This window comes from Schistocerca nitens, chromosome 2 (assembly GCF_023898315.1).
Source record: "Schistocerca nitens isolate TAMUIC-IGC-003100 chromosome 2, iqSchNite1.1, whole genome shotgun sequence".
Lineage (NCBI taxonomy): Eukaryota > Metazoa > Arthropoda > Insecta > Orthoptera > Acrididae > Schistocerca > Schistocerca nitens.
In genome coordinates, this window is record NC_064615.1 from 145,888,512 (window position 1) to 145,914,771 (window position 26,260).

The window sequence follows — 26,260 nt, forward strand, 5'->3', positions numbered from 1 at the left end:
ACAGTTTGCACCATACAGATATCTTATCTAAATCATTTTGCAAGTCGTTTTGATCATCTGATGACTTTACAAGACGGTAAATGACTACATCATCTGCAAACAATCTAAGACGGCTACTCAGATTGTCTCTTATATCGTGTAATAGGTCAGGAACAATAGAGGGCCTGTAACACTTCCTTGGGGACCGCCGGATATTACTTCTGTTTTACTCGATGACTTTCGGTCTATTACTACGAACTGTGACCTTTCTGAGAGGAAATCACGAATCCACTCGCACAACTGAGGCGATACTCCGTAGGCACGCAGTTTGATTAGATGACGCTTGTGAGGAACGGTGTCGAAAGACTTCTGGAAATCTAAAAGCATGGAATCAATTTGACATCCCCTGTCGATGCACTTATTACTTCATGAGTATAAAGAGCTAGTTGTGTTTCACAAGAACGATATTTTCTGAATCCGTGCTGGCTATATGTCAATAAATCGTTTTCTTTGAGGTACTTCATAATGTTCGAATACAGTATATGTTCTAAAACCCTACTGCAAATCGACGTTAGTTATATAGGCCTATAATTCAGTGGATTACTCCTACATCCCTTTTTGGGTATTGGTGTGACTTGAGCAATTTTCCAGTCTTTAAGTATATATCCTTCTGTGAGCGAGTGGTTGTATATAATTGATGAATATGGAGCTATTTTATCAGCATACTCTGAGAGGAACCTGACTGGTATCCATCCGTGTTTAATAACTCTGCTTTAGTGGCACTTTCATCAGTGACTTCACCGTTGTTATCGCGCAGTGAAGTGTCTTGCCATTTGTGTGCTTTATGTATGACCAGAATGTCTTTGGGTTTCCTGCCAGATTTCGAGACATAATTTCGTTGTGGAAATTATTAAAAAGCAACTCACATTGAAGAAAGAGCCATATGTCGAACTTCTGTAAAACTTTCCCAATCTTGGGGATGACCAAGAAAGGACTGAAATAAATCTACGAGTCAAAAGTTTATGACCGAATGATTATTAACATGTTATTCCACCTAAGAAACGCAACAGAGAAGCGATTATGCGTGAAATGAATTCGATAAGTCATTGGTGCATTTGAAGAACCAGATATCTACAAGGTTGCACAATTGCAGGATGTTTTGTGGTGCTCGAGGTGGGAACAGTTGAGCTCCACCTGACTCAGAGCAAGTGATTGGTGGCTAACATACTGTAGTGAGTTCATTTTTCATGTTCCTCAAATTAACGCAAGATTCTGGCCGTGTGACACAGGCACTTATCGTGCTGGGCGATGCCATCTCCGTCAGCGAAGACACAGGCATCAAGTTGTCCTCAGAAACCTTCAGGTAGACCAATGCCTTCATGGTACCTTCGATCACTAACAGCTGCGGTAATCAGTCTCCTAGAACTTAGAACTATTTAAACCTAACTAACCTAAGGACAACACACACGTCCATGCCCGAGGCAGGATCCGAACCTGCGACCGACTCAGAGTTGCTATATTAAAAGTTTTGGCTGGTTTCGTTGTCTAGGGGTTAGGATAAGTATTTGCCTCATTACAAGCTAAATACTGCCGAGTCTACAGTATACAATATGAATAGACACATGAATCGAATGGTCGAAGGTCCTATCACTCGGCAATTGCTAATTTTGAACGTAACATAGACGTTTACAATTGAAAGATTGCAATGAAATAAAATCTGCAGGTACTACCTTAACGTCTTTAAATGGTGAGTACGATAGTACAAGTTATTTTGAGAATGTGGTAGGCCTATATTTCTGCAAAACACTTATTGGTGTCGATGGTCCAGCAATTAAATAATATATAAGCTGAATAACAGGGAAACAATAAATTCCTACAGCACGTAATTAGATATGAACAACAACATAGCTCGCGAGATATTCACTTCCAAACACACACTGCATCTTCACTGCAGAAGCCACGGAAATCAAACAAGAGCACAGGTCGGCACTCCGAAATATTTCTATTCTCCGCGACCACATGCAAACTGCTCCACTGTCCAAGTCTTTCCGCCGACTGTGCGTCCGTCGCGCTGTACTGTCCGCGTCCAGCACTCACTCCCGTGTCCTGTGCCGTACCGTCCAGAACTGCCTCTTGCTCGGAACTCCCTCGTGTCCTCTCCGGAAACGATGCTCCCATCCAGTCTCCCCATTCACGAGCGCTGTGACTGGCTAGAGCGCTCGCGCCATTTCTTCACACCAATGCATCAACACACATAATTAAGCACATACGAAGTACTGGAATTACGTTTAAATAACTTGAAATTATTTATATTCCTGCGGCAGGACCATAAATACGCTCTAATAAACATTATTAAATCCATAAACAATTAAATAAACATATATCAAAATGTAGGCCAGGAGCCTAATGTCTCTGTGCTTTCTAAAACAGTCCGCAGCTCGTGGTCGTGCGGTAGCGTTCTCGCTTCCTATGCCCGGGTTCCCGGGTTCGATTCCCGGCGGGGTCAGGGATTTTCTCTGCCTCGTGATGACTGAGTGTTGTGTGATGTCCTTAGGTTACTTAGGTTTAAGTAGTTCTAAGTTCTGGGTGACTGATGACCATAGATGTGAAGTCCCATAGTGCTCAGAACCATTTGAACCATTTTTTTCTAAAACACAGTAAATAATTGACCAGTTTCTTCATGAATAGCATATATCGGATATTAAAAAAGATATAGATGAGTCAATATATATATAAGCATGCTGCTACCATTTTATCGTGTAACTGTGGAGTACTTATGGCCTGACGCTATCGATAGTAATCGGCCACTTTTACCTCCAATACCCCATGTACTACTTAAGTTATATACCTGTAATTCATACCAACTTAGGCTTACACTAATAGCTTTCTAAAGACACGGCGATCGACAAAATCGGATGAATCGTTTATATTTTGGAAATTCGTTTCTGGGTGTTACTGTCTGTTGCCTGGTCTGACACATCGCCTACTCTACTGCTTTTCAGAGCTGGCAAGCACCGATCTCTTCGTTCTGTGACGAGGTGTTGGCATCCAAAAGCTTGTCGCCTACACATGGGGTCACTGTCTTCCAACCACTTTCCACAGATGCTTACAACAGTGACTCGCGAAAGACGACCAGCGTTCCCATATTCGTGGTGCCCATTCCCAGGTGACGGGGCATAGCAATTTGCTTTTGGTCAGGGTAGCTTCTGATCACTAGATATCTGTAATTTCGGCCCTGATCCTCGGTAGAATGATACCTCATTGGCTTATAAAGCGTTACTTCCCACCGCCCCCAGAAGCGTCATGTCGCCGCGAGCAGAGTTCGTAGTGTATTGGGTCATCAATGTGTAATCTACGAGATATGTAGGAAAGACTATCAACTTTAAAAAGATTTGCTTGGTGGTGTAGCCTGCGCATGGTGCCATCAAGGGAAAAGTAAATGAATAAAGTAAATACTGGCTGTGAAAGAATCGTTCCTTCACACTTGTTACGAAGCTACTATAAGATAACAATACATCAACTGCCAGAAATCGGAAAAATTTGAGCCCGAACGAAATCAGAATAATTTTAGCGTGATAAGTGATTTATGAGCAAAGGTTTGTGGTCTCAGTTTCACAAAGCAGTAATACATATGATTTCTAATAATTCAATAGGGGTCCGCCCCGACAACTGAGTGATAGCCGGCACGGTAGCTCAGCGTGTTCGGTCAGAGGGCTGCGTGCTCTCTGTAATAAACAACTTAGTTAAGGAATCAAAGATCAACTTGAACGGATGTCTTGTGACGTCCGCCCCGACCAAACGCAAAGAACTATATCGAATAAAATGAAAAAAAAGAAAAAAAGAAAAGTAAAAAACTAGGTGGTAACGTGCTTGACTCCCGTATAAGCGGGCCCGGATTCGATTCCCGGCCGGGTTGGAGACGGATTGCCGTCCTACGGGCCCGGGTTCGATTCCCGGCTGCGTAGGGGATTTTCTCCGCTCAGGAACTGGGTATTGTGCTGTCTTCATCACCATTTTATCCACATGCGGCCCGCGGGCGGCGAATGTAATAAGACCTGCACCAGGGCGGCCGGACCTGCCACGCAAGGGGCCTCCCGGACAATGACGCCAATCGCTCATTTCCAGTAGGGGTCCAAAGGTACTTTTTGGTTTTATAGAAAGCAGGAACTATAAACTGATTCTGTCGATACCAAAAACTTGTAAAACAAGACGTCGAACTTAAGACTTACTGAAATGAATTATGAGTATAGTTGCGAAGAAATAGCCAGAAAATGAATGTGGGAATATTTTCAAAAATCATTGTCCAGCAATGTATTCGATACTACTAGCTCAAATCTGTTGGAGAATTCTACCAGCCTATTACAAAGCTCATATTTTTCAGTAATTCAGTAAATCCTTAATATTCATTTTTTATAGTACTTCGATCTTACTTACCTATTGGCAGCGATTCCTGTTCCTGTTATACTATTTTCTGCTGCTGTTGCTGTTACCCTACAATCGTCTTACAAGAAATCCTTATCCACCTTTTATTCCACTTCACTGATTCCCACTACGTCTCGACGGAGCCGTTACATTCTCTTTTTAGATTTTGTTTCTCTTTTTAGATTTTGTAACTTCTCTAAAACGTTTATAGTTCTGATATTCCACTCTCCGAATCATCGAATGTTACCGTTTCTTTGGTTGGTCATTTTTCCCTTAGGCAGTCCTCTCACAGATATTCGAATGAGGGACAAATTCTGAATCTTTAGCCAACAGATTTTTCAAGTAAGGGCCCCACGTACTTAGACACACATTGCTCGTCTTACTGCTGTGTTTTCCATTGCCTTGTGTATCCCATGCCGTTGATCAATGCTGATACTTCCGTCTTTTAGTAGTAGTTGTAGTTTCCCACCACAAGAGCAAGGGGTCCACTACCCCGCCCGTTTTGACAATGAAGTTGGCAGAACGGAGATGTCTCCTTGTACTGAGGCTCTTTGGCCGACACTGCTGATGGCTTTCACTCAAAATGTAAACGGTGATAGAGAAGAAAGACAGGTCCTAGTATGTTTTGATTGCTAATGATGGACACTCCCCCTACACTACGCAACCGACAGAACAAATATATCCACAGCGCTCACCAGAGGAAGTGTATAAGATTATACCATGAAAATCAGAAGGTAACCTCTGGTACCTCAATTTCTTGTCATACACTTACGCTTACTACAGAACATGTAGGTTTGTATACTCTTTTAGGAAAACGTTCTGCACAGGACGTCACTCTGTAATGAACTTGAGATTACTTTTGCTTCTCTAGTAAAAAATATGCTCCCCTAATTGGTAAATTTTCCATTTTTCTACCGCTACTGCAGATAGAACAAATGTAATTTTCATATTTAAGATTAAAAAAAAATTTTTTTTTTTTTTTTGCTCCGGCTCTACGTACTTATAAGCCTGAGAGGAAACAATTTCTGCTTGATTTTATTTTATTTACAGGTGCATTAATGTTGCTTAACACTGAGTCCAGAATTTAGCGTGCAAGTGCCATCTTCTGTGCTCGTCACGTGCAGCTCAGATTGCTCCTTCGCCGACCCCACGTATCTACTACAGTCTTGTGATGGTGTAAGCTATCAGGCTCCACGATGTACTTTCGCGTGGTTGCAAACAGCTTCAAAGCCACCTCTCCATCTTTTGCGCTTCCAGCGACTTGTAGACGTCTTCGTAATCAAGTCAAACCCACTGAAAAAAAGCAATAGTACATGAGGAAAAGTATACTGTGAGGCCTGGGAGCTCGTACGTGCTCTAACACCACCACATATGTTCACGTCGTTCGTAAACAACTTCGACGAAGCCACTCCGTCAGCTTTTGCGCTGTCAGCGACTTGTACATGGCGGTAGAATCGTCATACTCAAATAAAACCAATGTTCTGAAAATATAAAGAGGGAGCACATGAGTAAAACGTTTACTGCGAGTCCTGGAATGTCGTACGTGCCCAGACACCACGGCATACCTTCGTATCGTTGAGAAACAGCTTCGACGCCGTCGCCCCCTCAGCTCTTCCGCTTCCGGCGATTTGTACAGTTGGTGGGGTCGTCGTCATACTCAAATAAATCCAGGACTCTGAAGAAAAAAGAGTACATGTGCAAACGATTACTGAGAGTCGAGGGAGTTCGTACGTGCTCAGGGACGACGGCATATCTTCGTATCGTCGGCAAACAGCTTCAACGCCGCCATCCCCTCAACTGGCGCGCTTCCAGCGACTTGTGCACGTCAGCGGCATCGTCCAAATAGGTTCGCTTCTGCAGCATACCGTCTACCCACAGCCACTTGCCCTGAATCTCTGCCTTAACTACACAGCGTCTTTCTTTATATAGCTGTACGACAATGTTAGGCATGGTTTCCGTGGAAACATCCTGTGACTTCATTTCTTCATCCATTGTCGATTAAAATGCCACATGCATTTGTCGATTCTACACAACATCTCTTGAAACATGAAGCGAGGAAAAATGCACTGTATCACACAATGATTCTACGCTGGATAACTAAAGGGGAAACTGAGTGATTTCAGTCCCCAGATATTTTTTCCGAAACTTGCTGTCATTATCTACACATTGCGTTTTTAATCTCCTTGTGCTATTTAAAATTATACCAATGTTTTCCTCGGTAAGGATTCATAGAAACTCCATACACATTATTATGTACTTTTAGTATTAGTGAGAAAGTAGAAAAAAATTTTAAGGCCCCATAGAGTTAATCGAATGACACTATGTTCCACTCTCCGGATAGCTGTCTGTATATTCTTATTTCGTGGTTTCTTTTGACAACTTGGCACAACCGAATTCCCCTCAACCCCTTACTGGCTTAGCATTGGCTTTTCTGAATTTGTCGGCAAAGAAAAATTAGGTTAAAGAAATCAAATGGCTCTGAGCACTGTGGGACTTCACATCTGAGGTCATCAGTCCCCTAGACTTAGAACAACTTAAACCTAACTAACCTAAGGACATCACACACATACATGCACGGGGCAGGATTGAAACCTGCGACCGTAGCAGCAGCGCGTTTCGGACGGAAGCGCCTAGAGCCTCTCGGCCACAGGGGCCGGCAAAATTAAGTTATAAGCTTCATCCCTCTTATCTGAGGAAATGTATCTCTGAGCCAACGGCTGTATAAATACACTTTTGTTTTCTACTGGTTTCGGTTAAATAACCACCTTCATAGGAGTACTTTAAAATACAGAAAGAGAGAAAACATACATAGTATACACAGACAAAAGAAGCACATTTGTGAAGAGCACTCAATTAGAAAGTGCTTACAAAGCTGTTCAATGATGAGACATGAATACATTATCTTCCAGTCGTATGTTCATACAATTGTGCTATAAATTGAGATCAAATAAATTTGGTTCATCTGTGTTAATGGATCACTTGTATGAACATATCATTGGAGTTGACCTGAAGGTAACGTATTCGTGACTCATCTTTGTACGACTTTGTAAGTACTCTCTAATTGACTGTTCTTCACACAAATGTTTCTTTTGTCTGTGTATACTACACATGATTCCTCTGATGCCACATTTTATAGTCCTCCTGTGAAAGTGATTATTTAACCGAAACCGGTAGAGAATAAAAGTTTATTTATACAGCCAATGGTACATGTACATGTACATTTACATCTACATACGTACTCCACAAGCTACCGTATGGTGCATGGCGGAGCGTACCTTGCACCACTAATAGTCATTTCCTTTCCCGTTACTCGCAAACAGAGCGAGGGAGAAACGACTGCTTGTATGCCTGCGAATGAGACCTAATTTCTCTTACTTCCTCTTTGCTGTCCTTACGCTAAATGTAATTTGGCGGCATGTAATGTCCCCACAGGAAATACCCTCTACCACGCACCAATTAATCATTGTCAATCAAACCATCCACGTTCATTCACTTTGGAAAAGTAACTGATCTGATTTTCTCGTAACATATGCGGCGACAGCTAGACGACGCCAAAGTATTTTCTAGCGCGTTTATTCTTTGAAATAACAGAGATGCATTTATGCATTCTCCATTGTTGTTAGAGTGGTAACTAGGACAGCTTCTGGAGTATGGATTGAGGGATTGACGTGTTTCTGAGAGATACATATTCTGATTTTCTTCTCGCTAAATCGAGCCACTTAACATTTGTGCCACTAGCGGTTTGTTTGAAGAGAAAGAGACTGTAAAAGGAAAATAATTAAGACGTGGAATCACCGGAGATCTGGACATGTAATGGAGATGGATTTAATACACAATTTCCTTCATAAATAAGGTTTGTGACTTTTTGTTCTGGAGTGAATGAACGAATGAGTTTTTCTGAATCATTTGATGATCACGTTGGCCCTGTAATTAGTGGGGAAGTTTCAGCTGTGTCGAAGAGAACCTGCAATCACTCATTCTGTGTTAAATCGTCCAAAAAGGCTTCGTACACATCTGGAATTCGCAATCTTTCGTAAAAGGAACAAATTGTCCACACGATTGATTCTCCCGACTGAATGCAGTGTTTAACAGTGTTAAAATGGCCAATCCGTGACAGGACACGTTTTTGGACGTTGCTAAAATAATTTTGTTCTCTGTTTCATGTCAACTACGACGAGGTAACCTAACTGACGCTTGGAAAAGAGAGGAATGACTCGCAGGTGATATAATTGGATCTACAAATAAAGTCGAAAGACAGCACGCTGCGCGCAGAGAAAAGGCCGGATTTATATTTTTATTATCATGATTTGTTAGTATAGTTGAAGTATATGCTTTTTTTGTTTAGTGTTATTTGATTTCGAACATTGATTAACTGTGTTCATGTTAGATGTATTTTCATTGACCTGTCCCAGTTTCATTTATCTGTATATGTAGATTAAGAAGGTAGACACAGAAGTACTCTTGTGTGAACGGAGTTACATATAGTGACAGTAGAAGGGAGTTATATATAGTGACACTAGAACATTTATATGGTTGGATTTATATTTTTATTATTATGGCTTGTTAGTATAGTTGAAGTATATGCTTTTTTGTTTAGTGTTATTTGATTTTGAACATTGATTAACTGTGTTCATGTTAGATGTATTTTCATTGACCTGCCCCAGTTTCATTTATCTGTATATGTAGATTAAGAAGGTAGACACAGAAGTACTCTTGTGTGAACGGAGTTACATATAGTGACAGTAGAAGGGAGTTATATATAGTGACACTAGAACATTTATATGGTTTTAACTAGGGCAATGTTTAGGATGAGTCAAGCAGAGCAAAGCAGCACGCAACAGCTTTCAGCTGTTAGCAATGATAATAATGACGTAGTAAGAAGTGTTGTAGGACCGATGGCTACAGATAGCGCAATAGAATGCCCTGTAGACACGGCTGGAGGTGTAACAGCAAGTACACAGCAGGGATTAGATCCATTGGTAATTATCATGAGACAGATGCAGATGATAACCGAGAGCATGAATACTTTGAAAACCGATATTAACGCGAAATTAGCCTCAGTTACTGAAGGGCAAAATGATTTGAATACGAAATTAGCCTCAGTTACTGAAGGGCAGGAAAATCTGAACACCGACATTAACGCGAAATTGGCCTCAGTTACTGAAGGGCAAAATGATTTGAATACGAAATTAGCCGCAGTTACTGAAGGGCAGGGAAATCTGAAAACCGATATTAAAGCACAATTAGTGACAGTCACTCAAACTCAAGAAGAAATGAAATTAGTCCAGGCTGAGATTAAGCAGCAGTTACAAGACAGTTTTTTCGAATTAGAGCAGCGGATAGAGGCGAAGACCAAGGAACTCAAAGATTAGGCCGAAGAGACGGAACGAAAATTAACTGCACAAATAGAATTGGTGAAAGCACAATGTGAGGAATCTACTCACCGCGTACGTGTCGAAATGGAGGAGTATGTTGCTATTAAGATAGATACTGTACGGGAACAAGTGGAAATGGTTCCGCAATTAATACAAAAGCAAGACGCCATGTCATGTGCAATTGCGCAACTTCCTGAAATGGCACGTACACAGGCTAACCTAAAGGAAAGCGTTGAACATCTGACAGAGCGTCAAGACGTTATAGACCACCAAATTAACGTATTAACGGGTAAATTATCCGAAATCACATTAGAAAACAAAAGGCTAATGTGTGAAAACGTTGAGCAAAATGTTAAGGCAGCATTCCAGAGTTTATCTGGCAAACAGGAAGAGAATTTGTTTGCGAAAGGACTTGAGGAGGTGCGACACCAGTTAGGTGCTGATTTGGAGCATTGGAAACAAACGATAGAAGAGTCGACGCGCGCTTCACAACAAAGCTCAGAACAAATGAATACAGGGCAGCAGCAGAAGTTGGCAGCGACTATAGAGCCAGTTACTGCCCATTCGCACACAATACCGACTTGTGTAAGTAATACAAACATTAAATTGCCACAAGCGGGCTGTTCGCGTGAATTCTTATCTAACGGAGATTACGAAAGCCTTTGCCATGCAGAAGAAAAAATGGTAAAGCATAGGCAATTCCAGATTTTTAATCCTGACAAAAGGGGGGTCCATCCAATTGTTTTTATTCGAAGTTTCAGAGGAGTGCTACCCAGAAATTGGTCGGAGTGGCAGAAGATCAGTTTTGTTACAGGATATATACAAGGTTCGGGGGCGATCTGGGCCTCGGACATGACTTCTGTTTGCTCGATATATGACGATTTTGAGAAGGCGGTTTTAGCAAAGTTCTGGTCAGAAGGGGTACAGGAACGCCTAAGGCAGGAGGTGCTCTACCCAGAGCCTTTCTCCTTTTCGAAAGGAAGCCTTAGAAAGTATTTCGAAAAATATATAAATAAAACGAGATACTGGGACAGACCTATGCCTTTGCCAGACATAATAAACATACTTAAGGCAAGACTACCAACTATCATCCGGAATCAATTGATTTACGGCAACGACAAAGACTTGGAGTCGTTCCTCAAGACGTTAGACCATATAGATATTATCGAAGAGAACAACCAGAAAGCCCGTAATAACAGATTCCAATATAGGGAGATAGAACCTCCGCCAAACGGTAGGCAAGGTGGAAGTATGTGTTATGCCAATGGCGATCAATCGACACTTAGAAGGAATGAACAGACATCGTTAAGTAATGGAGAAACCCCTCAAAAACCGAGCGAGGTGGCGCAGTGGTTAGACACTGGACTCGCATTCGGGAGGACGACGGTTCAATCCCGTGTCCGGCCATCCTGATTTAGGTTTTCCGTGATTTCCCTAAATCACTCCAGGCAAATGCCGGGATGGTTCCTCTGAAAGGGCACGGCAGACTTCCTTCCCCATCCTTCCCTAATCCGATGAGACCGATGACCACGCTGTCTGGTCTCCTTCCCCAAATAACCAACCAACCAACCAACCAAACCCCTCAAAATCTCAATAGTAATCCCGGCAATGGTCTTGCGAGGGGCTATTCAAGGAACAACAGGAACGGGAAAAGATACAATCCCGTGTGGGGGAACGAAAGAAATTTCAGACCCCAAGCCTGGAATAATAACGATAGTGGGAAGTGGAATCAACCGGGAGGAATGAATTCAAATAGCCAACATCAGTGGGGACGGACATCTACGAGTCAACCGGTAATTACCGAAGTGGCGGATGATGTCTACCAGCAGACAAATCAAAATCCAGCAAACTTGTAAGGACCCACTAGTGCCCCGGAGGAGCGGTCAACAATTGGTTGAGGGGCAACAGGACATGTGTATCCATGCTAACGTATAATGATGGACGATTACTGGCAGATGAACTGACCGAGGACTTAGAACCACAAGATGAGGGTAAGGAACAGATGGCAGTAGCCGAAGTGCAAGTCATTATGGAGACCATACCTATAGTGGCGGTTTTAGACACAGCTGCAACCACAAATGTTATTTCGGAGGCACTATTCAACAGGATCAGAAATATAAGACGAGTACCAATTTTTCCAGTTCAAAATTCCAGAATAATAGGCGCCGTTGGGGCTCGATCGGCTAATGTAAAGGTGCAGTCACTACTTGGTGTGGAATTCGGAAATGTAGCAATATTAAGCAAATTCTTGGTTGTGAAAAATTTGGTGGTAGATTGCATTATCGGAGTCGACAGCCTACGTCAATACGGATGCAGAATAGATTTTAAAACAGGAAAAATTTGATTGAATGTTAATAAACAAGAAATTGAGTTGGAGTTGTTGAGAAAAAAAAGCCTTACGAGAAAATATAATTGTGGGATCAGTGTGCAAGTAATCAGGACGCCCCAAAATTCTAAAGAGCACGTAATTAATGAGTTCCAAGTCAAAGAAGATTTCGGTCAATTAGTGGTTCAAAAGTTAAATGAATCCGACTGCATTATCGAAGATCAGAAGAAGCAGCTCAATGAATTATTATTAACGTATGAAAACGTTTTTGATGAATGGCCAGGAGTTATTAAGGGATACATACGCCATCTCTACGTTAGGCCACACGAAACGTATTGTAGAACTTTCTATCGTGTTCCCTGGAGGTTAAAGGCTCAAGTTCAAAAGGAAATAGATCGCATGTTGAAATGGGGTTTGATCGAACTGTCTACAAGCCCATACTGCTTCCCATTGTTAGTCATGCCAAAAGCAAATGGGACTGTTAGACTGATACTCGACGCCTGAGAAATAAATAAAATCATAATTCCAGTGAGAACACATCCGGAAAACATAGACGAACTTATACAACGGTTCCAGGATGTCCAATATTTGACGAGCATTGATTTGCGGAGCTCTTATTGGCAAGTCAAGCTGGATGAGTCATCAAGGAAGTATACGGCTTTCATTTATTCCGGAAGAAGTTACCAATTTACTGTAGTTCCTTTCGGACTCAACATTAGTGCCAGAATCTTTATAGCAGCTCTAGATTTTGCACTAGGCCCAGAACTCAGAAGCAGGATAACAATGTTTGTTGATGATTTGCTTATTGCATCGAAAACTTGGGAGGAGCATATTACCTTACTGAACCGAGTGTTGGACGTGTTCAAAACCATGGGAATAACTGCTAACCTACAGAAATCCCATTTTGCAGTAAACAGAATCAAGTTCCTGGGGCATATAATTGACGCAAAGGGAATTTTACCAACCAAGGAGAAGCTAATTGCGATTAGTAAGTTTCCAACACCCAGGAATAGGAGGCAATTAAAAGGGTTTATGGGCCTTGCCTCATTTTTTAGAAGATTCATAACAAATCAGGCGATGAACGCAGCAGCTCTAAATAGTCTGTTGAAGAAGGATGTGCCCTGGCTCTGGACATTAGAGTGTCAAGAAGCATTCGAAGAGATAAAGAAGCAATTAGTAAATGCACCGCTTTTGTACCATCCGGACATGCAAGAAGAATTTTACTTGTCAACAGATTCTTCGAATGTGGGTATTGGAGCGTGCCTTTTCCAAGTACGCAAGATAAATGGACAACTCACCTTCTGTCCTATTGCGTTTGCTAGTCGTGTTTTGTCCAACTGTAAACGAACTTCCACGACGACAGAATTAGAGGCTCTTGCGGTCATCTGGGGATTTAAAAAATTTCATTATTATCTATATGGGTCAAAGACTATCATATATTGCGATCATCAATCATTAACGTTGTTACAAACGTGTAAACTGTTACACCCCAGACTGGCTAGATGGACTCTCGCTCTGCAACAATACCAATTTAAGATCGTGCATGTCTCAGGACAGCAAAACATTATTGCTGACGCTCTATCAAGGTCACCACAGGATTTGACCAAAGAGATTGAAGTAAATAATAACTCAGAATTCCCTGTATTGCTGCTGCAGGAAAATCCATATAAGATGTACTACGTCAATTAGTGTGCGCATATGGCACAGTTACAGAAAAGAGATGCTCAATGGGGAAGTGTCATTCAAAGGTTACAACAGCAACCTTCGGATCAGATGGCCAATTATTACAAGCTGGTAAATAGCGTATTATTTTTCCGCTGTGGAAGGCCAAACAAAATTCGTTGGTGTGTTTGTATACCTGAGGCGCAAATTGAGAAACTCGTATGGTTCACCCATTTAACCTGGGGACATTTCGGTGCGACAAAATGTGCAGACAAGATAAGTGTGTACTGTTATTTTCCCAGCATCAAGCGCAGAGTGTATGACGTCTTGAAGAAATGCATAATCTGTCAAAAAGCAAAGCTGGATTCAAAAGGGAGTAAGCACCCATTATGCTCTATATTAGTCCGAGAACCAAAAGAATTAATTTCGTGCGATCTGTGTGGACCGTTACCTACATCAAGAGGAGGTGTTTGATGTGTGTTGGCATTTCTCGATGTGTGTACGAAATACGTAAAACTATACCCGATAAAGGCGGCTACAGCCAAAGTAATTGTATTAAGATTGACAAGGGATTATCTTCCACATGTTGGTATACCTAGGGCGATAATAACAGACAATGCTAAGATATTCACGGGACTCCGATGGAAACAGGCTTTGTCTCAAGTCGGTGTGAAACACATACTAACATCATTTTACCACCCACAAGGCAATTTGGTTGAGAGAATTTTTAGAGACTTCAATCGATTTATGAGGACCTATTGCCATAATAAGCAGACTGCGTGGGCAAATTATGTGGAAGAATTTGAGCAGATATACAATAACATGCCCCACTCCTCCACTGGATATACACCTCATGAACTGATGTTCGAGGCAAAAGAAGAAAACTTCTGGACTGAACATATGCCCAAAACTCAGGAAACTGAGATGCCTTGTGAAGAAAAAATTAGGCAAGCCATCATAAATATGACACAAAAGGCTGATCAGAGAAAACAACAATATTACAAATTAATCAAAGGGGTACAGGCGTACCACGTCGGAGAGAAGGTACTAGTCAAAAGACATACCAAATCATCCTTAATAAAGAGGAGCATAAAGAAATGGGAGTTATTATATACTGGCCCATACATCATTCTACAAATTCCGAACCCTGGGGCTTATCTGTTAGCATACCCGGGATCTAACAAAATTAAGGGGTTATTTTCCCATAACGACTTGAAAAAATTTAATGAAGATTAGAAGATAGGGAGGAATGGTGTTGCGAGTGACAGAGATGAACGCTCGAAAAAACATAAAAATAAACTGTGTGTGTTTAGTGTTAGAAAACGTTAAACTGAAATAATTAATCAGTGACACAGATTGTAGAAATAGTGACTAACTATTCCTATCGAGTGCTGCAAAGAAGACAGTGGAGATAGGCTTCACCTGTGTTTGGGTAAACATTGAACTTTATCATTGCTAATGTCATCAAGATTTATAAAGGATCTGAATGACCTTCAAGAAGAAAGAAATGTTTCCCGAAAATGACGCTGCATAATCAAAAGAGGTTCCCAGTGAATGTTCATATTTAATTTCAAGTGCACGCTTAGATGTGTAAACGTGTGAAGTGATGCGTTTAGGCAGTGAATCATGAGTGACGGTTAACGCCGCAAAGATAATTTCCCGCGCAAAACAATTGACGTCGGCGCGAGAGTTAGAATCGATACAGATGACACAGATATGCTTTGTAAGACACTCGCATCAAACGCGAGGGGAAACTGATTGATGTTGAATTTCAAAAAAAAAGTGTCATAATTAGACGTTAAGAGTTCTTGATTTATTGTTGAATGTCAAAAGAAAGTAATATTCATAGAATTAGTAGTTATTTAATGGGTCTTGTTCACTTTCGAATTTTGTTTGAAAATCCATTTCCATATACATGCATGTATGAATGCCGGATGAATCAGAGAATAAATGAAAGAAGTGAATCCACATTCCTCACTACTAATAACTTTTACATTACAGCAATCAAGCGGAGAAATATATGTATTTAGGATAAAATTTTTATGAGTATAGATAAATGATATGACTTTTCAAGGAAATGATGGATTATGCCTTTGTATAAAATGAACCACACTTTCCATTATTCGATGATTTGAATCCAAAATCTACTGCAAGTTGCATGAATCCTTTAAATTACGAAGAACAAATCATTGACAGAAAATGTGTCAGAATTTTTGGACTTACAAGCACAAATGGTGATGCGAAGTCCAAAAGAAAATTCAAACTAGAGTAATTATTAGCATGTTTTCGGCAACAGCATTAGTCAATGGATAAATGGAAACTTTAAGTCAATGGCTAAATTCCTTGCAGTACATCGTAAGAAAATGGATGCATGAAGCCATAGGGATTTTGTTTTCAAAAAGGAGAATCTTGGACGGTGGAACCTAACCAGTTCTTTTACAGAAAGAGTTTCGCTTTCGGTCATTGCTACTTCTTTTGGAATGAATGTTGCATGTGAAATCTGGTATCCCTGTTCCTTCTACTCTTCCCATTGTGGGCCGCGTAGAAGACCGACGACAAATGTGGACGTCGGGGACATGCAAGATCCGGGGGAGTTTCAGCATCGCAAGATATTGTCCTGGGAACAAGACTATAAAAAAAGAAACTCGAGTTTTTTTTTTGTTTTTTTTTGTTTTTTTTTGCTAGAGGCACAAATCACTCTTCTCCTAATCGTTATATAAATCGATCCCTATCTTTCCTTTAGAGATCAATTTCAAAATTATTTTTTCTCTTCTGTAGGCTTTCCTATCTTCTATGTATCGTAGGCTGGGGGGTCTAGGCTTAAGAGGTTTTCCAAGGTTTCCCTGCTTAAGAAAGTTCTCGAATGGGTAGACCCGGATAACAGTCTCATGAAAGATCATCTTCCTTGGTTGTGCACAGCAAACATAACACCTTGATGCACGTAAAAGACATACAGCCGCGGTACCTGTCTCTTCATTTCTTCTGTTTTCAATGTTTCTTTTCTCCGTCTGTCTTAAACATAATTATTTCTTTTTCAGTCGGAGGACTGACACTCATCACTTCCGGGTTACCCACACTAGTAGTTAGCTCGCGAAGTGTGTTCTGTAAATCAAAATTAGGCTCACAAACTTTGCTCGCTGCGAGGGGCATTGTAATGTCCCCACAGAAAATACTCTCTACCACGCACCAGTTAATCATTGTCAATCAAACCATCCACATTCATTCACTTTGGAAAAGTAACTGATCTGATTTTCTCGTAACATATGCGGCGACAGCTAGACGACGCCAAAGTATTCTCTAGCGCGTTTATTCTTTGAAATAACAGAGATGCATTTATGCATTCTCCATTGTTGTTAGAGTGGTAACTTGGACAGCCTCTGGAGTATGGATTGAGGGATTGACGTGTTTCTGAGAGATACATGTTCTGATTTTCTTCTCGCTAAATCGAGCCACTTAACATTTGTGCCACTAGCGGTTTGTTTGAAGAGAAAGAGACTGTAAAAGGAAAATAATTAAGACGTGGAATCACCGGAGATCTGGACATGTAATGGAGATGGATTTAATACACAATTTCCTTCATAAATAAGGTTTGTGACTTTTTGTTCTGGAGTGAATGAACGAATGAGTTTTTCTGAATCATTTGATGATCACGTTGGCCCTGTAATTAGTGGGGAAGTTTCAGCTGTGTCGAAGAGAACCTGCAATCACTCATTCTGTGTTAAATCGTGCAAAAAGGCTTCGTACACATCTGGAATTCGCAATCTTTCGTAAAAGGAACAAATTGTCCACACGATTGATTCTCCCGACTGAATACAGTGCTTAACAGTAATAATAAATGTAAAGATCTCTTACAGCAAGTCAGCCAACAAACGGGAGGCCCTTACTTTACTGTATAGATTTATGTGTGAAGGTGAAGGGATCTTAAAGGCAACAGATACACGTCTAGACAGACAAGACATTACACAAAGTTAGCGGCTAGCTGCATTCATCATCTATTCTTAGAGGAAGAGACGACAACTTATTATCTTGATAAAGGCAGTAGAGTCGTTCTACAGTCAGATGCAAAAGCGTGTTCTCTAAATTTTCTCAACAGTGTTTCAAGCAAAAAGGAAGTTGCCCACCTTCCGGGGATTCCTATTTGAGTTCATGAAGTATCTCCGTAACACTCGCAAGTGGGTCACCGGTAGCAAATGTGGCAGCACGTCTTTGAATTGCTTCTATGTCTGTCTGTAATCCAATATGATCGTGAGCTCAAACACTCGATCAGTACTCAAAGACGGGTTCCACAAATATTCTATAAGCGATCTCCTTTTTACATGGGCTGAATTTTCGTAAAACTCTCTCAGCGAACCGAAGTCGACTGTAGTCTTTCCCTGTTACCGTCCTTATTTGCGCATTCCATTTCATAACGCTTTACGCCCAGATAGTGGTTGTGTTCAGCAGCACCCCACTAATACGAAATTCAAATATTACAAGCCTGTTTTTCCTACTCAGCTGTATTAATTTACGTTTCTATACTTTTAGAGGAAGCTGCTCTTCATCACACCAAACAGAAATCCCGTGTAAGTCATCCTCCATTCTTCTACAGTCACTCAACGACGAAACGTTCCCTTATAGCACAGTAGCATCAGTCAACAGTCCTAGACTGCTGCTCATCCGCGATTTCTGCTCACATTATACGTTACATATTTTATCTCTATAAGGAACATGAGCGGTCCTATAATATTTCTCTGGGACAGTACTGACGATACCCTAGTCTCTGATGAGTACTCGCCGTCCAGGGATATGAACTAGGCTCTCTTACTTAAGGAATCTTCAAGCCATTCATATCTCTGAGAACTAGTTCCGCATGCTCAGCAGACTTTCATTAACAGCCTGCTGTGTGGCAACGTGTCAAAAGCAGTTCGGGAATACAGGATTATGCTACACTCCTGGAAATTGAAATAAGAACACCGTGAATTCATTGTCCCAGGAAGGGGAAACTTTATTGACACATTCCTGGGGTCAGATACATCACATGATCACACTGACAGAACCACAGGCACATAGACACAGGCAACAGAGCATGCACAATGTCGGCACTAGTACAGTGTATATCCACCTTTCGCAGCAATGCAGGCTGCTATTCTCCCACGGAGACGATCGTAGAGATGCTGGATGTAGTCCTGTGGAACGGCTTGCCATGCCATTTCCACCTGGCGCCTCAGTTGGACCAGCGTTCGTGCTGGACGTGCAGACCGCGTGAGACGACGCTTCATCCAGTCCCAAACATGCTCAATGGGGGACAGATCCGGAGATCTTGCTGGCCAGGGTAGTTGACTTACACCTTCTAGAGCACGTTGGGTGGCACGGGATACATGCGGACGTGCATTGTCCTGTTGGAACAGCAAGTTCCCTTGCCGGTCTAGGAATGGTAGAACGATGGGTTCGATGACGGTTTGGATGTACCGTGCACTATTCAGTGTCCCCTCGACGATCACCAGTGGTGTACGGCCAGTGTAGGAGATCGCTCCCCACACCATGATGCCGGGTGTTGGCCCTGTGTGCCTCGGTCGTATGCAGTCCTGATTGTGGCGCTCACCTGCACGGCGCCAAACACGCATACGACCATCATTGGCACCAAGGCAGAAGCGACTCTCATCGCTGAAGACGACACGTCTCCATTCGTCCCTCCATTCACGCCTGTCGCGACACCACTGGAGGCGGGCTGCACGATGTTGGGGCGTGAGCGGAAGACGGCCTAACGGTGTGCGGGACCGTAGCCCAGCTTCATGGAGACGGTTGCGAATGGTCCTCGCCGATACCCCAGGAGCAACAGTGTCCCTAATTTGCTGGGATGTGGCGGTGCGGTCCCCTACGGCACTGCGTAGGATCCTACGGTCTTGGCGTGCATCCGTGCGTCGCTGCGGTCCGGTCCCAGGTCGACGGGCACGTGCACCTTCCGCCGACCACTGGCGACAACATCGATGTACTGTGGAGACCTCACGCCCCACGTGTTGAGCAATTCGGCGGTACGTCCACCCGGCCTCCCGCATGCCCACTATACGCACTCGCTCAAAGTCCGTGAACTGCACATACGGTTCACGTCCACGCTGTCGCGGAATGCTACCAGTGTTAAATACTGCGATGGAGCTCCGTATGCCACGGCAAACTGGCTGACACTGACGGCGGCGGTGCACAAATGCTGCGCAGCTAGCGCCATTCGTCGGCCAACACCGCGGTTCCTGGTGTGTCCGCTGTGCCGTGCGTGTGATCATTGCTGGTACAGCCCTCTCGCAGTGTCCGGAGCAAGTATGGTGGGTCTGACACACCGGTGTCAATGTGTTCTTTTTTCCATTTCCAGGAGTGTATATTCCTGTTGCCCTTCACCCACGGTTCGTTGCATATCGCGCGTGAAAAGGGCAAACTGAGTTTCGACCGAGCGGTGCATCACGAATCCGCATTGATATGTCGACAGAAACTGTTCAATCTGAAGAAAAATTCTTCCTTTCTAACTTGAAATATGCTCAGTAACTCTGCAACCAACCGACATTAAGTTATTAATTACTAATTTGGTGGGCCACGTACTGGAGTGAATGGGTAAGTGAGAGAGTGAGAGTGAGAGAGAAAGAGCGGGGAGGGGTGGGGGGTGGTTACGAACAAATAGAGCAGCTAGCAGCGTAGAATGGTACTCGAAATTGTGGCCATAATGAAAATAGAATGTAGGGGGAGATGACATGTAGCCAGACGAATGGATGGTAGGCGGAGGAAGCTTCCTCTATATTAGACTCCAGGCAGTCAGGAAAGACCGAGGCGATAACGCAATGGAAGGAGGTCGGATAGATGACATTACAAAACACACGGACGCAAGATTTGTGTGTACAGCCAAAGACCATTATGCTTGAGAAAGTACAGAGGGAAAGAAGGGTTGTCTCCCTCATGAAGACCTAAGTTACAATAACACTATTTACATCGCTCAGTTCGAGCAAATTGTACACTGCCCGGCAAAAAAAGTGAATCATCCAGGAGGGGAAGAGGAAACTTCTTGGGTTGAGAGGGCATGAGGTGTTGAGAGCGTATGTGATGTTTAATCAGTGAGGAAAAAAATCAAGTTAATTTATCAACAACTTGGCAGTATGAATCCACTTATCAGGATGATGATGCAGTCCCTCTGCGCTAGATGCTCGCGTTGATTCAGTTGGAATTTCTGTCACGAAGCGGTTGTGTCTTCTTCTGAGGACAACTGATCCAAACAGTTGTGTTCATTTACTCGAGTAAGAAGCCGTACAAAACTCTACATCACAGGGATACACAATATTAAGGGTTACTTCATGAACAACAATAGCCATAATTCACAATTTACATGGTTAACATACTGAACTAAATGATCTTCACCCAGAACTGAGCAACATAAATTGCTCCGCTTTCAGGGTTGATCACCTCTGCATTACTACATGAAATTTCATCATGTTCTCCGAATCTGATGACTTTTCTGCCTCTTTGAGTCTTTCTATTTTTAGTCTTTCCTTTGCTTTACCTCTCCAGACATTTTTCAACTTCACTTTTATTTCTCCCATCACTAGGTTGTGGTCTGAATTTATATCCGCGCTTGGATAAGCTTTACCAGTGGGTGACACATTATTCGAACACCACATTAGCAGGATTTCCACTCTTCGGCGGAGCGGACGCTGATATGAACGTTCCTGGTAGATTAAAACTCTGTACCGGGCCGAGACTCGAACTCGGGACCATTGCTTTTCGCAGGAGAACTTCTGTGAAGTTTGGAAAGTAGGAAACGAAGTACTGGCAGTAGTAAGGCTGTGTCGACGGGGCGTGTATCGTGTTTGGGTAGCTCAGTTGGCAGAGCACTTGTCCGCGAAAGGCAAAGGTCCCGAGTGCGAGTCTCGGTGCGGCACACGGTTTTAATCTGCCAGGAAGTTTCAGTCAACATGTCCGTTAATTTTGTATGGATAGTATTGACTTTCCTTTTATTCTCAGTGAAGGCTATTTTTCTAATATCCACTGATGTAGTACTTTTACTGCTACGCGAAATTGCATATCATTGAGCCCCAAGAGTAAACAGATTTGAAATGTACAGAAATTTCAGACACTACCTATAGACACAGAGGAAGGATGCCATTTTTAGTACGACGTCAGTGATTTCTATACCTGATCAAGAAATTAATTGTTTTCATGCTTAACAATTAAGGTGTACTCAGTTCCATAGTTACCTTCACTGTATTATCAGGCACAATTTTGATAGTCTCTCTCTCTCGACAGCAAGAACCGCCTCAGTGAGAAATTAGTTTTGGTTTGAGTCTCAGAAAGGCGTTATTGCAATCAAGAAACTAAAAAAAAAAGTGACTGAAACAGAAAAAAAAACGTAATAATTGACATCTGACCAAAACTCGTACAGATAAGGATTGACAATCGTAAGCGAGTAGCTGCGTGGTATATTTTTATCATATGTGTGTGCTAAGGATCCGATCACGATCTACTGAAGTTACTGCCTTTGTGCAGATTGTCGAGTTCCTTGATGAACTATTCAGAGTATCTGAAATATGTAACGAGCGTATGCAACGCATCCATAGCAGTAAAGAGCAGCGTCCTGTGATGCTTGTACAAGTGACTCCTTGCATTATGGTTTCAATAGCAGCGAACGCAAATTAGTGTTTGGCAATGAATTAATCTAACAGAATCAAACGTATTTGCGGCTCCATAGCCTGTGAGCGCGTATAGTACATTGAACAAAGAGAGTCTGAACAGATTTATGAGAGCTCCTGTAGCAGCATTAGCAAACGTGGCTTGCGAACGATGTGCTTTGTAATGCGGATGCAAACTCAGATAACAGAGAATTGTGCATTACAATGAGTTCTGTGCCTCTTTACCTCACGAGATAGAGAGATACCTGCGACACTGTGAAATACGTACGCGTGAGGTACACAGGAACAGCTAGTGTATTTTCCTGTCAGTTTGTAACATTTTGTAATCTCAATGATGCGGTGCTTTTTAAGAAGTATAGTAATGTGTACTTTATCGCTGATATGGACATTGGGATCCGAGCACTGTCTAGGACGTATGCTTCTACAAAAAGATCGTGAAAGTTCTTTCGAACACGTTCTGGACGAGATGACACATGACATTATCATGGCGTACTTTGGGAATTACAAATGCATGGCGACAATTTCTGATACGCCTTATGCCCTATGGGACAAGGCAGCGTCGCTAAGGCCCAGGATGACCTTTGTATTAGACGGCACGGATGACGGTGGGGAGCAGCTGTTGGTGTCCGCTTTGGACGCGGATTGCCTGGGCTTTGTCATTCGGCATGCCGACGCCTCGGCAGCTGTCCACGCTTTGCTGTCTGCGTCGCGCCGGGCCGTTCGTCGCGCCAGACTCCGCCTCCTGCTGCTGCCGGTGGATAGAGACCATCCCGTCAACGCAAGCGACGTCTTTGGTCTCGCAGACATCAAGCTCGTCCCTGATATTCTGGTGGCCAGGACAGCGGATAAGGGAAACAGGTCAGACTGTCCTGCAAGTCTATTTCACTTACTCTAAGTACATGCTAAGCACGACATTATTTTTACTTCAGGAGACTCTAACAATACCACCACTTGCAAAGTAGGTTAGAAATCAGATTAATAACGTTGCTCACGCAGCATATGTTCGCTTTATCGGGCAACAACAAAGTTATTGACTGTGGATGGTATCGTCAGAATGGAAATAATGAAGTCACTGTAAAAAAGTCATTAATTTTGGCACTTATCTTGAATGGATTCCCACGTAGATTTCGTAGAATTTGTTGTGGCTCATCTTGTTGATTCTAGGGTGATTCCACTTTGACTGCTAGAAGGTCCAGATATGTATTTTAGCAATATTTGAAGACCTAACAAATGCGTTTTTCAGGAAATTAATGATGAAACAATCCCAGATCAGAAATATGGTAGAAATAATTTTTGACTTGGTGTTCACGATCCACCTTTTTAGTAAACTTCTTGTAAATTCACATACACTTCTTAATTGTCACATCATCAAAAAAACAGTTTTGTATCAATCTTCACACATTTAATTTCCACTTTAACCAAACGCAAGACTTGACTGTTCTTTTACAAAGCGAAATAACAACTTAACTACTGCAAAGTGAAACAAAGACTGCTCTGTGCGCATTCGCGCCAAAACGGTTACAAGTAAGTCAAAGATTATGACAGTCTCACAGAAATGAATACACACAAGAACCATATCACTGTACTATATCGATACATCGGAGTACCTATACCTTAATAAAACCAAATGTGAATATTGTCACAAAAATATGTCTGTTACGTCGCAAGAAAGTAGTACGATATTACTGGTATCGAGAACTGGGGTCGGAGTGCCGTAATGGTCACGTAAATAAAGAACCAATACAACACGAATGTGATTTTAAAACAGTTAATTTTTTATATTCTGACACATCCACAAATAGCTTTTCAGATTACCGACTCCGACCATCTCGAGTGACCATTTAGGATCTAAAAAAGGAAATTAAAAATTGTGTATGGTTAATGTGTCACACGTAGGGGCGAGTTGCTTTTATTGTACCGCCTCCTAATTTGCATCACTGCTAAAAAATTCGTACCTGTTGCTCTAACTGACATTTAGTGAGGTCAGCATGAACTACGTGCTTCTTGCAGCCATATTGCCAGCTATGAGCTCTGTGCCGTTGATGAACAAGTCGCCTGAGAGACAGCATCGATTTTAAAGGATTTCCACTTCATGGTGTTTTGGTACAGCAACCAGTATGCAGAATGTGGTGAAAACAACACTCTTGGCTACAGAATTGATTATACTGCTTTATTTATCCGTGGTACACGTTTCACTTTATACAAGGCATATTCAGACTGAGCTACATTTAATTACAACAGTATTACAAAGGCTTGATCGTAGCTTGCAACTGGGAGATTATAATATTTTTGAAAGTTATCATTATTGTGTTGGTCAGGGTATTTTGAGTGCCACTGTTACGGCACCGGCAAAAATAGACTCTCCACCTCACCGGCAGTGCGGCACACTTTAACGTTTCAGTGCATGTACTCTGGAACAAATCGACATGTAAGGCAGGGGCTCATGAAAGTAAATACTATGAGACATTCTAAAACGTAAGCAAATATTGTTTTCAACAAAACTTAAGTTTTTTAATTTTTTTAAAATGGGTATCCTGCATTACTTTTTACGCAATCAATAACATGAAGAATCACAAAAAGAATGTCGTCAATCTCAATACATCAATTACATCTCAAGAAATTGCAAAGCGAAATTGACTCTTGAACTAAACAAAACGCGCCGCTATTGCGCCTTCATACAAACGTGAACCCCACGTTGCTCGTAATCGGTGAGCTTATTGCTGGTGTCACCGTTATTAATTGTACTGGGAACACTACAGATGTCCAATGACATACAGTGAAAAATAGGGAAAGGATTTACTCGTTCGCGCTTTACAAAGGCTCTGACGGAGGCATCCTTCGAAGAAATAACGCCGAATCCATGGGCAATAATAAAAGCTTCAAACAAGGATCTGACGGAGCGGTTATGGAAGTTGTACGTAGTTGGGTGACTGGACATCTGTATTGTTTCCAGTCCACTTTACAACAGTGTAAAAAGCACTAAGTGCAGTGCTTGTTGCAACACGGCTACCAGCAACGTTAGGTTCACGCATAGCGGCGCGTTTTGTTTATTTCAAGTGCCACCACTATTAAGTTTCTCGGGCTGTAAATGACATACTGCGATGCAACTAATGTCACTCTTTTTGTGATTTCTCATGTTACTGATTACGTAAGAAATAATACGGGGATCCAGTTAGAAAAGAACGTAGGTTTGAGCTGAAGATAGTACTTGCTTACCTTTTAGAATGTCTAAATGGTTCAAATGGCTCTGAGCACTATGGGACTCAACATCTTAGGTCATAAGTCCCCTAGAACTTAGAACTACTTAAACCTAACTAACCTAAGGACATCACACACATCCATGCCCGAGGCAGGATTCGAACCTGCGACCGTAGCAGTCCCGCGGTTCCAGACTGCAGCGCCAGAACCGCTAGACCACCGCGGCCGGCTGTTTAGAATGTCTCATAGTATTTGCTTTCAGGAGCCCCTGCCTTACATTCATACCCGTGAAAGTCGTTGCACGACATTAGTAGTACTACCAGAGACGTCTGCGCTGAAACGTTTAAGTGGACCACTTTGTATAGCAAAATATGTTGAAGTAAGTGTGTGCTCACATAATGTGTTAAAAGCGAAAAATCAGATAACCTGTGGATGAATACAATAAATTTACATCTGCGAAAAATTTATATAGCTATACGGCGACACACTTTTTTCTTATTTCCAATTATTTTATTCACTCATAGGTTATCGAGTGTTACGCTTTTAACACGTTACATGAGCACCTACCTGATTCGATTTATTTTGCTGTATCTCTTACCAACATTACAGTGGTAAGTTGAAGAAAAATTAAATTTTTAAGCTTAGAAGTTGTGATC

General features: G+C 42.1%; 1 protein-coding gene across 1 annotated transcript in view; it reads left to right on the forward strand.

The window, feature by feature from the left end:
• The first annotated feature begins 22,980 nt into the window (after positions 1-22,980).
• LOC126234880 (glutamate receptor ionotropic, kainate glr-3-like) overlaps positions 22,981-26,260 on the forward strand; it is an 82,287-nt gene continuing 79,007 nt past the window's right edge. The window contains exon 1 of the mRNA XM_049943620.1: positions 22,981-23,264. Coding sequence (XP_049799577.1) covers positions 22,981-23,264 — 284 coding nt within the window. The remainder of the gene's footprint in view (positions 23,265-26,260) is intronic.